This window comes from Adiantum capillus-veneris, chromosome 4 (genome assembly GCF_014529385.1).
Source record: "Adiantum capillus-veneris isolate H3 chromosome 4, ASM1452938v2, whole genome shotgun sequence".
In the NCBI taxonomy this organism is placed as follows: domain Eukaryota; kingdom Viridiplantae; phylum Streptophyta; class Polypodiopsida; order Polypodiales; family Pteridaceae; genus Adiantum; species Adiantum capillus-veneris.
Window position 1 is genome coordinate 82497489 of NC_140934.1, and position 15802 is coordinate 82513290.

General features: G+C 45.1%; 1 protein-coding gene across 3 annotated transcripts in view; it reads right to left on the reverse strand.

Annotated features, from left to right (window-relative positions):
- Positions 1-4156: 4156 nt before the first annotated feature.
- LOC147459503 (AT-rich interactive domain-containing protein 2-like) overlaps positions 4157-15802 on the reverse strand; it is a 65277-nt gene continuing 53631 nt past the window's right edge. The window contains exons 2-4 of one of the 3 annotated variants that reach the window (XM_086510770.1): positions 6619-6718; positions 5681-6518; positions 4157-5605 (exon numbers count right to left, since the gene is read on the reverse strand). In XM_086510770.1, the coding sequence (XP_086366896.1) occupies positions 4658-5605; positions 5681-6457 (1725 nt within the window). In that variant the 5' untranslated portion in view covers positions 6458-6518; positions 6619-6718 and the 3' untranslated portion in view covers positions 4157-4657. Of the gene's footprint in view, positions 5606-5680; positions 6519-6595; positions 6719-15802 lie in introns of all 3 variants that reach the window. The other 2 variants (XM_086510768.1, XM_086510769.1) reach the window with 2 other exon arrangements.

Genomic DNA, 15802 nt, shown 5'->3' on the forward strand with positions numbered 1-15802 from the left:
ATGATAGCTCTGAGCGTAAAGACATGATCTAGTGTGGAGAAGCCCCTCCTGAAACCAGCCTGCCCAGGTGCCCATATGCCCATAATCTCTGCCCAACTGCTCAGCCTATGCTCAAGGATGGATGCATATAAACGTGCCAATGTGTGTCCTACCATGATACTACGGTAATTCCCCGACACTGTGGGGTCTCCTGTCTTGAAGATAGGTAGAATAGTAGATAATCTCCAAGACTCAGGGAAGCCCTCACACATGACACGGTTGAATAACCATGCAAGCATCTCTGCCAACAAATCCCCAGCATGTATAATGTGCTCTGCTACCAAACCCTCATGATCCTGTGCCCGTCTGGTCTTCATCCTGTCAATGGCCTCCTTTACCATCTCAGTGGTAAAGAAGGTGCTCGTAGCCGGACATGGCTGTGGTGGATCTGGTAGTGGTGGTTGTCCAGGTACAGTGTATAAAGATGCTGCATACTGCCCCCATATCTCTGTAGAAGTAATCACTGGTGGGGGAGACTGCTCATGGAATAGACGCCAAGCCTCTCCGGAATCTCTACTAAGGAAGAGCTGATATAAATCTTGCTCCATCTAGACCAAGAAAGCTCGCTTCTTCCATCGCACTAGTCGTCTTGTAGCAATACGAGACTGTCTATAGGTGATCACTCCCAATGTAAGCTCGCGCTGTATCTGAGCTCTACTCTGTCGACACTCCTCATCATACCAGTTCTTCTGAGGCATGTGCCCAGAACGACGTCTCTGACCAGGCTGAGTGTGTGGGTATGCCTCTATCGCGCTGCCCCATGTAATGTCACTATCAGCATGGATGTGATCTTCTCCACTGTGTATACTGGCTCTGATGTGCATAAAAGCCTACGTATCTCCTCTGCATAGACTGAGTCAGTCTCTGGTGTAAAAGTATAGCGTGGATGTCTACCACCCCATGAGGCCTGAGATGTATTGTACTCAAAAGAGACTGATAATGTCGTGCATGATCTACTGCTATCCCTACATGCCTGGGCCCCACTGTGAAATCCTGAATGTGAGAGATAAAGCTCGGATGTGTCAGAACATAGTCTAAAGTGCTGGACCCATGCCTATGTGGAAAACAAGTAAAACCTGTAGACAATGGGAAAGTTGGTAAGCCATTCAGTATGGCTAAACTGTGAGTAGTCTTCATCTCCCTCAGGTATCTCCCATACTCTGTATGCTCTCTGTTGTGTGAGCATCTCTCAAGTCCCACCTCCTTTGGCTCTAGCTCTCTAAGCATCTCCTCTGAGGTGTCATAGAAGACCGTCTGTGAGCTGCCTGTACGGGCATTGAAATCCCCCAAGAGTATGATGTCTCCATCTCTGGAGAACTCCCAGATATCATCATCAAGTACAGAGTAAGGAGACTGTCCTCTGGGTGAAGCATATACTCAAGTGCTGGGAGGAAAATAGCATATGGTGATGTACAAGAAACGTCCAGTCTCTGCCCTCAGCCTCACCCACAAGTATCTGACCTGATCATCTCTCCGAACTATGTGCAGTAGTGGTTGGAGCTCCTCTCTTAAAAGAACTTCTACACCTCCTGATCCTCTAGTCCCATGCGCGGATCTGGTGCTTGTCCGGCAAGCTGTCTCCCATCTGTATCCTGATATGTGCGGCATCAACTGTCCTGGAGCCTGATGAGTCTCTGAGTAGAAAACAATGTCTCTGTCTCTGAAGCTATCCTCAAAGGCCCCCACATCAAGTCTATACGAACCATTACAATTCCAAACCGCCATCCTGAGAGTGGTCCCATAGGTCTCGCACCGTCATGTAGAGCGATGCTCTGTAATCACTACTCGTCCATTTCTGCAGAAAGCCAACTTTCATTTCTCCCTTGCTGCTATAATCTCTGGCATGACCTCTCTCATATGTGCAAGTTGTGAGAGCGTAAGATCATCTCCTAAAAAGATACCTGTTTTCTTGAGGGTTGGCCTCTTCTTTAAAAAGTCTTTCTTTTCTTCCATGGAGGGAAAGCGCAAAATGAGAGCCCGTCCTTTTGAACTCTCCCCATTACCTTCACTCTTCTTGCCCACTCTCCAAGCTTGTGTGTGCGAGGGCTTCTCCACCCCCATCATGGACATGAGGCTCTTCACCTCTTGGTCCACCTTATCTGAATCTTTTAGGCCGGTCACTCTCACGTGTAGAGCGCGTACCCTTCTTCGTTGTTCCTCTTCAAGTGTCTTGTTGATGATGTCAGGTGTAGTCGGGATTTCCTTGCCCTTTCCCTTCTTGACAACTTCAATCCATTTTTCAGCCTCATTCATCTTCTTTTGCGTTTTGGAGAGAACCTCCACCCATGAGGTCTTCTTTTCTCCTTCCTCCTTTATTTCTTTGACTTGTGCTCGTATACTATTCAGCTCATCGATCATTGATGGCTAAATTTCTCCATCTTCAAGGCGTCCTCCCTCTTTGGTTTCGTCTAGTTCCTTCCTAAGGGCTGAGATGCTACCTTTTAAAGCTTGAATTTCATCCCGGAACTCCTTGCGTTCTAGTTCCCTCGCTTGTTCCTCCCTCTTTTTCCATTCAAGAATTAAATTCTTCTCTTTCTTCCACTCATCCATGTGGGCTTTGCATTCTTTCAACTCCCTTTCAATGGCTGTCATCCTCTTGCTTGTGACCATGTAGTGCGCCGCCATCTTTCTTGCCTTATTTGTTTCAGTTATTTGATTCACTTTGTAAGAGAGAGGAGAGAGCGACCTATACGCACCGCCTTATGCATACATTTGTTTCCACATTCAGCCTACATGGCATATATTTGCTTTCCGTACGTATCAATGTGCAATTTCTGTGAATTCTGCAGCTTCCAAATTCCTTGTAAAAATCCTTGCAGTTCTGAAAAATGCAAGTTTTTGAAGATTCGAAAGTTCGAAAAATCCGGAAAAGCCGAGACTAGGGGAATTCCTGTGGAAATTCCTCCTGGAATTTTTTGAATTTTGCCGGGTGTATGTACCTGCGGGTTGAAAAGGGGGGGGGGGGGGGGTATGTACCTGCGGGGAGCTGATTGCGCAGAGGCAAAATCACCACGCTGAGAGAGAGAGAGAGAGAGAGAGAGAGAGAGAGAGAGAGAGAGAGAGAGAAATGAAATGTTATATTAACGTCTTCAAAAGGCCAAAGTGACCTATGAGACCAAAAGGTTACAATGTGGTGGATCTGAAGAGAAAAAGAGCAAAAGCGATGGTGACGACGATGTGGGATCGAGGTGTGTTTACCAAGAAAAAAAATCTAAGAGAAGAGAGAGAGAAGAGAGAGAAGAGAAGAGAAGAAAGAATTTTTTTGGAATCTATTCGCCAGATTCCAAAAAAAACGCTCACCAAAAAATATTCCCTTGCTAATCTCAATGTCTTTCTAGATCCTTCCTCAACAATGAAGCCTTGATCTTTCTATAGCAAGCACATGAGAGTTATCCCACTATCTAGTTCTATTTTATCAACCTTCACTACTTAGCTTCATGCACCTACCTTGACTTTAGGCCCAAGCTTGATGTCAACCCAAGATATGTATATTAATACGCACATTAACATCTTGTGATAATTCTCTCTCTCTCTCTCTCTCTCTCTCTCTCTCTCTCTCTCTCTCGCACGCACGCACGCACACACACGCACACACACACACACCAGTTCTATGAAAAAGGTTCGACAATGGAAAAAATTCTAGGCAAGGTTTTGGAAAGGCGGGACTAACTCTCTTGAAAATTAAAACATGGACAAGAAAAAATCTACAAACTTTTGTCGGAAATGATGTAAAAAACTTCATATTTAGTCAGGCTTTGGCCAAAAGTTTCCTTGAGCATGATGACATTAAATACAATATTGTGTGCAGACTCAGCTTTAGTTAGAGAATGCACAAGCCATACAAAGGGAAAACCATGAGTGAAGGCTCCAAAAAAAAAGATGAAAAGAAAAGGAGCTATTTGCCTTAATTTTCTAGGCACCAGGTCATTGTCAAACAAAACATGCTACAAAAACAGGTATACTAATGCTCCGAAGACGCTTCAAGGAGAAAAAGCGTGGATCATTTGCATTTTTTTGTAGTGAGCTCTTTGTTTATGTCAGCTCAAGGACATGGAAATCTTAACACTCCACAAATGAGAACAATGTGGGAATTTAGTGAGAACTATCCCCGAGGATCTCATGCAAGAGCAGCAGATCATACTGATCATAAAATATAAAACTGCGGACATAACAAACCAGTCCAAATACAACCAAAAAGGCTCCCTCAGAGTTTCCTGAGGCTCTCAAAATGTACCCTCCAATAAAAAAACAAATAGGGTTACAACTTGCATTAATGATCGGTCTTAGGGCCTTAATGACAAATCTGCTGTAACTGGGTCATGACAACTTTTCCAGTTACTGGCACCTGCGGTTCAGCAGAGGGGGACCGTGACACTAATCTGAAGCCTTCTTTCCATTAATTAAGCAGGACATGAGAAGCCTTGACCTTACTTCCTTCACAAGTTCCAGAATCTGATCAGCACGCTTACTAAGAATCAGATCTAACAGCAGCAGTCAGCAGTTCAACACAGCCCCTCCCCTCAAAATACTGACTTCCAAGGAATTTTCATGTCCTCTTTCCTTAAGGTATGCACCTTGAGTTAATACTTGTCAGTGGGACGGTTGCTGTGCAAGTAGCTTAAAGAGGAAATGCTGAGTTGGGCATCAGGCTCACTCTATTGCCACATTCTACCCTTGAATTCTTCCCGAAAGTACTGAAAAAATCATTTGCTAACAGCTCCCTCTCATCATCATCACTATCAATAGAGTCGGGCATTACACGGTTCTCAATGGCCCTTCGCCGGACAACAAAAACATTGAAATAATAGCTGACCAATTCCTTCACAGTTTTCAAGGGCAATGCTGTAGGAAGCTCATCCCAAAAGTTCTTCCCCATCGAGTACGGATTCATCCTGACAGCTGCATTGAAGGCATGCTCCTCCTTGTCTGTCCAACGGAAGGAAACAGACTCACCCATGTCATGAAAGCCCCAACGAAAGAAAGCATCCCCTAATTCTCTCTTCAACCTCTCCTTCTCCTCCACAACATGCAATCTCACACATTCAACAGACATTGGCTTCGCACACATGCATTGAAGAGGTCTCCCTTCACCCACTTTTATAATATCAGAAGCTATGTTGCTGTCAGCAAGGGGCCACACACGAACACCACCAAAAAGTTCGGTAGACAAGCTACAAGAGTGCTCATCACTACCAGGCTGTTCTCTTTCCTTTGGCACCTTACCCATCCATGGGGGGATCTGAGCTTGAAAATGCCCACCAATAGGTATTCTCTTTCGGGTCGCATTATTATTCAGAAGGTACCCGATGTTCAAAGCCTCATTCATTGACTTCACATACTCGCTGGAAAGGTTGAGTCCTGGATCAATGTTTGGCCCACTACCGGCTCCAAACACCTGACCTGGAGTTCCACACAACCACGTTCGCCGTAACTCCGTTGCGTTGGCAGAAAGATGCAGTCCACATTTCATGGCACGTGTTTGATTAGCTCGCAGCTTCTCTAGTGTTCTTGTGTTGGGTTTAGGAAGTTCCTTGTAATACACTGCACGTGGGATTTTCTGTTTAGCCTGCAAAGAGGATATGTTACAAAACTTGTACATAGTCATATCACAGGGTATGCAGATTCTTGAGTTATAACCTACCATGTTGCCTGCAAGACCTCCATAGAAAATCAGCTCCTTTCTTCCCCATAAGACAGATCTTGTTTTCATGACCATAGTCTCGCACTCCTCAACCCAAGCTTCATTCTGCTTGGATCCTCGCAGACCTTGACCTTTTCTTGGGTCTCCTGGATTCAATGCTAGCCGCCTTAACCATTCCATCATGCCCAACAAAGAGATATTCCCTGTTGATATTGGCAGCTTGCATTCTGGATAACTGCTTGAGGCGGGATCGTCTTTAAAGTAAGATAGCCTTCGCTTCTTTGAAGGTGTTTCAACACTATTTTCCTGATGAATTCCGGGGGAAATACTGCTCGGGCTTCCACCTAAATCACAGTCTACCATGCCTGTTGATGACTCTTTTACGCTATTAGCAACCCAGCAATTCACATTTTGATGCAGCCCATTCTTGGGCACGTTCTTGTTGGTCTCTAAATTCCTCAAGTACTTTGCATAGACCAACTTCACAGCAGCTCCACCATTCAGTTCAAAGCCAAGCCTGTTCGAAATTAATGACCACATGGAACTGTCTGTGACTTTTTCATAGCCTCCATGGGTGACAACTTCCGTATATAACTGTAGTAAATCAATTGCCTTCCCTTCTACAAGAACAGGTAAAGGCCTTGGTTTATCCTCTTCATTATGCCCGTAGCCAGCTGCTTTCAAATCTCTCCTTGAAGACCCTATTCGAGAAGGGTTCCCCTGCAGCCTTTGCGCTCCGCTATAGTCATCAGTAGTCGGTGGGGTAGCAAGCTGCATTTTCTGCCCAACTCGATAACCATTCTCCTTAAATTGATCTGAGACTACTGCATCGCAGGAGCTGCAACATCACCAGAAAATAAAACCATTCAGTAAATTGACTGGTAAATTTATCTGCTGCAACAGAAAAGCTCCTACGTGTGTTCAGCTTTCGGCATCACATGAGGATTTGCAGTCTGTTGAGCTGTTTTAGCCATTAGCATCTCTCCTTGCATAGTATGAGGACTCACTGGGGCATATATATCAATGTCTACCTTGCATCTGCCAAACACACCAAAATGTCCACCATGCATTTCTAAGCAAGCTCAATATTTCAAAAGAAACTCTTCTATGGCAATGAATGGATGAAAAACGAGATCCCATAGAAGAAACAAAGTCAATTGAAACAGACTTTTGTGCAGAAATGGTATTGTTTTGATCCTTGGATTAAGTTCAGAGTACTTCTGAACATTGACGCTCGCACCAACCTATCCTTCTAAACCCTCTTCAAACATTGTGTTCAGTACTAAGTGTGTGATTTGTGGACTGCATGGAAATTTCCCAAGATGAATTTGATTTATGTATGAAATTAATGTTTTCTGGAAGAACTTGCTAGTTGTGTGCAGATAACATGTGAATCGAGAATGAAATGATGACGAATTCAGAGCAAGGATAGCTCCAGAATGAACCTGACAACGAAAAGAATCATGAATTTTGAATCATGAATGATTCAATGGAATTGTCGTAAGCGCATCAAGAGTTCCTGCGGGTGAGATGGCCACACAACTAGAACTCAATAATTGGACCACTCTGTTCGGTATGAACTCAGTGTGTGATTGATGGATTGGGATCCTCGGAAATAATTACTTGCACACGATAGTGCTTGAGTGCAGATGGAATGATTGACCAAATGACTGCAGCATTTCGGTCTCGAGAATCTATGGACATGATCACAATATGGGATTAGTTAAACCGACATCAGTGAGATCTAGGATGGATCTAGATGCGATTACTAAATACGTTACCAAGAATCATGGTCCTAGATCAGAACAAAATCCATGGACGTGATCACGATATGGGATTAGTTAAATCGACATCAATGAGGTCCGGTGCGGATCTAGATGCGATTGCTAAATACGTCGCCAGGAATCACGGTCCCAGACTCTTTGTGATATGATCTGAATGTGATGTGACTGTCGTCTTTGTACAAGTACTCGACTTGTATTGTCTAGTGCATCAGTACTTAAGAGTCAGTGTCTACTGAACTTGTTTATGGCTTATGTCTGATTTTGCAAGCACAATCAAGGGCAATTACAATTCTTTCAAGGGGCAAGGGGGGAGGGGGGGGGGGGTATGTCACAAAATGATGACCTAGCATGACCACCGGACGGAAGTGCTGGCAATACGATCGCTGACAATGCAGACTGTACGGAATCCCGAAATATGCGTTGGCTAATGACGTGGCACTCTGTACGGATTTCCACAAATTGCGCTGATGGCTTTTGGCAGATTTTTGAGGAGTTGCTTTTGGGACTACCTACTTTTGAGTTGGAATTGCTTTTGGGAACCAATTGCTTTTGAGTTAAGTTGCTTTTGGGGCTCTGCTTTTGGCATCCCTTGTAAGAATAAATAGACCCAAAGAGCCTCACTCTTTCGAGCATTTGGACATAGAGTCTAAGAGCAAAGAACCCCTTCGGGAGTTGGACTTTGCTCAAGCATTAATATAATAAAGAATATCAAAAGGGCGCCAGGTTTTGGGGCCAATATGTCACAAATTGGTGACGTGACTGCCTAGTACACACACACACACACACACTCTGGCAAGGACTCCCGGCTAGCATACCCGCTAGAATGATGACGTGGCTGCACCATACGGACAGCCCGCAAAAAACGCAAAAATCCAGCCATGTGACGGCATGTACGGACGCCCGCTTTCTACGGAAACTGTTGGCTGCTTTTGGGCTATGCAAGCGCTAGCTGAAAATCCTACGCTAATGTTGCTTTATTCAACGCAATGCAGCAAGAGAGAGAGGGTTTACTTTTTTGAGTTGCTTTATTTTAGGGGCAGCTTTTTATGGACAGCGGGCTCTGCTTTAGGCACCCCTTGTAAAACCTATTTATTAGTGGCTTGGGCTCTCACTTTTCAGAGCATGGACGCAGAGTCTGAGAGTGAGTCCCGACCACTCGCTTGTATTTTGAGTTGCAAATTAATACAAAAAGAAATACCGAAAGGGGCGCCAGTCTTTGGGGCCAATATCTCTAGGCACGGAACTCTGCCGGGCCAGTGTCGAATCAATTGTCAACTGTGAACTGTTTTGAAGTGAATTCTTGTGGTGTCGCGGTAGAATCTTGACTTGGAGTGTCCAAGTCCGTTACAGTGGTATTAGAGCTCAGCCGATTCCTATTCTACGGGAAATCCAATTTTTTTTACACGGCACTTATGGCTTCAAACAAAGATCAATCGACTTCCTCTGCATCCGGAGATGCGGGAAGAGATCACAATGAAGATTCATGCGAGGAGTATGGCCCGCCTCAGCCTACTCAGGCGGAGCTCGAAGAGATGGAGCGTCGACGATTGGTCGGCGATGCAACAAAGATGATGCTAAATTTTGCGAAGGACCAGAAATTTGCAAAATTTAAGAGCCAGATCTCTTTCGACAAGGTGCATGCACAGTGGCGTCAGACCACAGAACCACCCCTCAAACCGACACTTAAGAAACCTCCTACTCCAAGGATGTACACAGAGCAAGAATTAGAAGAGGTGGTTGATGCACGAATTGCTCAGCTTTTGACGCGCAGAACAAAGCAGAAAAGCACGACAAAAAGCAGAAGAAGGGAATTGATTTCCCAGGTTATTTGGGCTGTCAATCTACATTTGCATCAGCAAGAACGAAGAAGAAGCATGTTCAATTTGAAGGAGTACCCAGTTCTTCTTCTTCTTCTTCTGACAAATCTTCTAGCTCTTCTAACTCGAGCGAAGAAGACAGAAAAGGCAAAAAGCGAAGCAAAAAGCAAAGCTTCAAAAAGGGCAAGAAAAAGGCAAAGAAGCCTAAATCTCGCCCAGTTGTTAACAGTTCTACAGAGGACTCGTCTTCAAATAGTTCGGACTCTAACGACAACAGCTTCTACGCAAAGAAGAAGAATTTTTACAAAGCCAACCAATATGACTTTCTGGAAGATAAAAGCAAGAAAGCCCCAGAGTTCAAAGAAGGTGGACAGTCAATTAAATTTGACACTTTTTCTAGTTATAAAGATGCTTTGAAGGCTTTGGCCTTCATTCAGCAGTTTGACATAGCTTTCTCTGGAGGTCGTTACTCACAGCACTCCAAGATTCGGAGGGCTACCTCTGACTTCAAGGGAAATGCTCGAACTTGCTGGTCCACACTTCTATTAAACAAGACGGCGCCAGTTAAATGGCTGAAATTCAAAAGGCTTTTTTTTTTCTTCTTGGCTGACTCGAGAGTACGAACGCGACATACGAACTGCTTGGAACCATATTCGGATGACCAAGAAGGATACTTTGGACGCATATTGCGAGAGAATCTAGAGCTCTTTTCTGCCAGCCTCTTCATTTAAGAAGATCTCATTCAAAGAACAGATTGAGCGGTTTACCTTGGGTCTTTCTGTAGAGATCCGAGATCACTCCTTAGAGCAAAAGTCAGATTCCATTCAAAAATTGTTAAGTCATGCGAAACGGGGTTTTGCCATTCACTCGAGCAGTTTGACCTACCCCACAGATAGAATCATGACACAAAGGACCGAACAGACTTCGAACGATGAAAGTAGAAAGAGGAAGAGCAACCCAGACAAGAAAGAAAAGGATGCACGACCCAAACTCGCTCCTCAAGAGAGAGCTCTCTACATCAAGGAGGGGAAGTGCTTTGGATGCGGGGAAACTGGGCACATCTCCGCCAAGTGCCCTAAAAAGGCACCGAAAGAACAGAATGACAAGGATGAAGACAGGCCTGAAGGTTCGAGAGCAGCTGAGGAACGTGGACGAAAACGCAAGATGAAAACAAGACTGGTTCCAGATTGCGTGGGTACTGACCCAAGCACGATGGACGAGACTATATAACTTTGCCGAGCATGGGAAAGACCAAGAAGTCCTGATCTTCTTTGATGGAGGAGCCAAGGCCAACTTCATTTCACCTGAATTGGTGGCGCGGCTCAGGATCACACCTAATCGGATGGGACCACTAGCAGAGGCACTTCTAGCGGCACCTAACAGGGACGTAGCCATTACACCTGTCATTGGCAAACTTCGGTTGCATTGTCAAGGGTATTTGCGGCATGAGGACTTCTACATAATGCCTTTGGAAGGTTGTGATGTCCTCTTGGAAATTCCCTGGTACCACAAGAACAACGCCGTGGTCGACTATTGGGCAAGAAAAGCGACTTTCACCACAGAGAAGGGCAGAACCATTGTACTCGATGTAAAACTTAAGGGCGAGTCTGTCCCTATTATATCGGCTTCGGCCATTTCAAAATAAATGAAATCCAATCTATTTGTTTGTTTACTCGATCTGTTTGTTTACTCAATCTTTTTGAGAGAGATGAATGATGAGAATAGGACAAATATGTCTGAACTTGATAAAGAACGCCAAGCTTTTCTCCACACTCATGCTGATTGCTTCTCAGAGGGCCTACCAGGCAACTTACCACCCGTCGTTCTGAGGATCATACCATTGATCTGATACCTGGAAGCACACCACCGAACCGGCCACCTTACCGTGTGAGCTGAGCCCAGAACAAAGAAATTATGAACCAAGTGAAAGACATCTTGGAAAAGGGTCTTGTCCAATCTAGTAGTTCACCGTACTGCTCTCCAGTGTTGTTGGTTTTGAAGAAAGATGGATCTTGGAGGATGTGCATCGATAATAGAGCTCTCAACAAAAGCACCATCAAGAACAGATTTCCAATTCCTAGAATCGATGATATACTTGACCAACTACAGGGATCCCTCGTGTTTTAGCAAGGTCGGCTTGAAAAGTGGATATCATCAGAGCCGAATCGTGCCGGGAGATGTCTACAAGACAGCTTTTCGGACGACTTTTGGGTTATTTGAGTTTTTGGTGATGCCTTTTGGCCTAACCAATGCTCCTGCGACATTTAACAGGATGATGGACAGGATTTTTCAAGAGTACAGACTATTTGTTGGCACTTTCTTTGACAACATCATTGTTTTCTCCAAGGATGAGGCAGAACATAGAGAACATCTGCTTCAGGTCTTTCAAGCATTACGAGATCACAAGTTGGTGATTAATGCGAAGAAAAGTGAATTTTTCCTACCAGAGATACACTTTTTGGGACACACTGTCTCGGCAACAAGAGTACATATGGACCCGGCCAAGATAGAGACTATCCGTGATTGGCCCGATTTGAAGAATGTCCATGAAGTTAGAAGCTTCTTGGGATTGTGTTCGTACTACAGGCGGTTCATTAGAAAATTTGCAGAGGTTGCTTCCCCTTTGCATATCTTGACACAGAAAGGAGTCCCTTTCTCGGGGACCCACAGAGGTGACTGCCTTTCAGACATTGAAAGAGAAATTGACTACAGGACCAGTTTTGACTTTGACAGACTTGCAGAAGTTATTTGAAGTATATAGTGATGCTTGTGGTCGTAGTCTGGGTGCGGTCTTAATGCAAGAAGGCCATGTCATTGCATACGAGAGCCGATTGTTCTCAAGGCCGGAACTGATGACACAGATTTATGAGAGAGAGCTTTTGGCAGTTATCCATGCTCTTACTCAGTGGCGACATTACCTACTCAGAGAGGATTTTACTGTCTTCACAGACCATCAGAGTTTACGCTACTTCTTGTCATAGAAGCAGCTATCGGAAAAGCAGATGCGGTGGGCAAACGTCTTGTCACAGTGTCACTTCCAGATTGTCCATGTGCAAGGAGAGAAGAATTTGGTGGCAGATGCTTTGTCTCGGAAGCCATTGGTTCCGGCTATTTCCGCGATACATGATAGGAGCTTCGAGGATATGGTCGATCAGTATGCCACAGATACAGATTTTGCAGACATTTTTACACGGATACGGAATGGGGAGACAGTAGCGGGATATTCCATTTGGGATGGCTACTTGATGAGGAAAACCATGTTGTGCGTTACACAGCCGTTGAGGAAAAAGGTTATGACTGAATGCCACTGTCCACCTTTTACACGTCACCGCGGCATTGCTACCACCTTGAAAGGGGTAGAGAGAGACTTCTTTTGGCCGAGACTCAAGAAGGATGTGAACGAGTTTGTGTGCAGTTGCTTAGAAGGTCAAGTTTGATAGGCATAAAGCACAAGGATTGTTACAACCTTTGCCAATACCCACCCACCCCTGGGAAAGTATTGCAATGGATTTCATTTTTTATCTCCCGAGAGCATAGAGTGGTCACGATGGTATCTGGACTATTATTTACGGATTTAGCAAGCAAGCTCATTTCATTCCAGTGAAGAGAACAGTCAAGCCGGATCACTTAGCGAGACTGTTTGTAGCCCAAATCTTCAGATTACATGGCATGCCCGAGACGATTGTCTCGGGCAGGGACCCCAGATTCACGAGTCTGTTTTGGAAGGCAATTTGGGAGAACATTGGCACGCAGTTGCAGTTCTCGTCATCTTTCCACCCGCAGACTGACGGGCAATCTGAGATTGCCAATTTAGTGGTACTAGATTTATTGAAGTCTTACATCACGGATTAGAAGACTCAATGGGAAAAGTATTTACCTTTGGTGGAATTTGCATATAACAACACGATACACTCTTCGACGGGGAAGGCGCCATTTGCAATTATTGAAGGTGCTACAAAGGTTCCACCCTTCCTAAGCACGAAAGATAAGATTTTTGAAGCCAATGAGTACACGTGCGACTTGGACACGGCTTTTGCCAATGTCCGCGAGGCTTTGCAGAAATCTCAAGAGAGATAAAAAAAGGCAGCAGATCGCCATCGACGTGATTTGAAATTGAAGGAGAATGATTGGGTGCTCTTACGTTTTGAGAAGGCACGCCTGAGAAAGAACAAGGAAAAGCAGAGGCTTTTTCCAAAGCTTAGTATGCGATACTACGGACCTTTCCAGATCTTCAAAAAGATGTCTCCTTCCGACTGAAGCTGCCCGACACTTGGAGGATTCACAATGATTTTCATGTGAGTCTCCTGAAACCTTTTAAAGGCGATGTGCCCGAAGATGGGGAGCCTAATGAGCAACTCGAAGTGGAAGAAAATGAGGAGATCCTTGTTCCACAACAAATTTTGGCACATAAAGAAAGAAAGATTAAGCGTAAAGCGAAGAGGGAGTTCTTGGTTAAATTCAAGAACTATCCTGCATTGGATGCGAAGTGATGGAGGAGGAGGACCTACCAGATACTCCTCAGATTGTGAATCTTTACCTTGAAGCTTTTGATTTAGCATAGTCTATTCCAAATGGAACCCCGAATTCAGCTTGGCCAGATATCTGGTGCAGTGGGTATGCACAAGAGGCGAGTTGTCACAAAGTGATGACGTGTTTGCCCGAGAGCATGCGGGAAACCCTAGCCCTGACTACTGCTGAAAACCCTAAATTTGCAAACCATAACCCTAAAACCTACAAACCCGAAAATCTGCCAAAAACCCTAACCCTAAAACCTGTCCTAAACCCTAACCCTAACCCTAGCAACAGAGGAACTGAATTTCCGGATAATGCGCTAGCATGATGGCGTGGCATTGTACGGAATTTCCGGATATTGCGCTGATTTTCAGCTTGAGCGACGCAAATTGACAGCTTTTGGCTACGCAAGTTGAGCTTGTGAGAGAGAGAATTGATTGCTTTATTTACAAAACTCAAGAGAGTTTGTGTGAGATAGAGAGAGAACAGTTTGCTTTTGATTTGGAAGCTTTTGGGGCTCTGTTTTTGGCATCCCTTGTAAGAACTTTAAATAAGTGGTTTTGTGCTCACTCTGCAAAGCATCTAGACGCAGAGTCTGAGAGTGAAACTGAAACCGGCCTGTTCAATCCAAAAAGGGCGGTAGACTTTACTTCAAACCTCGATTTAGCTTTCACCCATTATTAGTCGTCTATTCTACCTGCGCTATAGTGACACAAGAGATGGGAATGGGATACAGATGCTAGAATGCTCCTGTATGAGAAGACCGACACCAGATTGGCCCCTAACTTAGGCGCCCCTTTCGGTATTTCTTTATTGTTTAAAAGAGGGAATAAACGTTGTGGATCCCTACAAGCTGCCCCGCACACACTTGGCTTAATTTCAACTGTTCCGGCCCGATTTCGGCAGCATAACTGTATTAGGACCCTTCACAGTCAGTATTCCCACGCATTGACTGACTTTCCCGACGCATACGGGCACTTTGCAAAACCTGGCGAGAATCTGCAGCACACTGAATTCTCTGTTTTCAGCCCCGAAAATGCGCCAGATCACCTGTACAGCGGTCCCCTCGCGTCCCCAAACCTCCTGGGGGTATTAGGGACCGTTTAGGGCCAAAACCCTAAACCTGCAAAAATACACAGCAGGCTGTAATTTACTGTTTCAGGCTCCGTTTCGCGTGCCGGTCGCATCCGTAGCAAGTCCTCGAGCTCCCGCACCTGTAGGGCTACTTGCCCTTTGAATCGGACGAGATTTCGAGCGTGAAACCTCTCCGAATCACCTGTACCTGCGGGGGATTAGCCGCTAGCTAATCCAGTTCCTGTGCAAGAGGCTCTTGCCTCAGCAATCGCGCATGAACCCACACAACTGTACATTGGTCAAATGAAGAGCCCACTAGTGGGGTATAACATACTGCCAAAGGGGAGAGAGAGGGCAGTGTGTAGCGTGCAGGGCATCACTCCTGGGACCGCACTGTGCATAAGAGGGAAAGCAAGCACTCCATAGCTCTTAACCTGTGACAAAATCTGAAAATGAGGCTCTCTCTTCTTCAAATTCAGCGCCACTTCTTGTTGCATGAGGAAAGTGCACCAAAAGGTGCCACTTGGCACATTTACAAGCATTTTCTTGTTTCGGGGTTGCCGCCTAAAAATCTCCCAACCGGTTGCCCAGTTGACTTCACGGCAGAGTAAGAAAATGTTCCCTTTGTCATTCCGGAGGTAATGACGCCAACACATTTTCAGGTCCCAAAATAGCAGTTCCCTAAATTTTAGGAGATGCTGCCATTGTATCTTTCTAGGTCATCCGACCCTCTTTGTACACTGCAGCCACACCCAGAACTGAAATGTAGCCTCTGTAACAAAGGATTCCAATATGGCTAGTCAATGACCCCACTTGGCTAACCATAGTCCTTGTCCAACTCTAGTGCTCTCTTGCCCTCAGGCCTGGACTCCCTCTGGACAGTTCCACACTAGCTATGCAATGCAGGGCAGTTAGATTTCCCGAGGGGTGTTTCC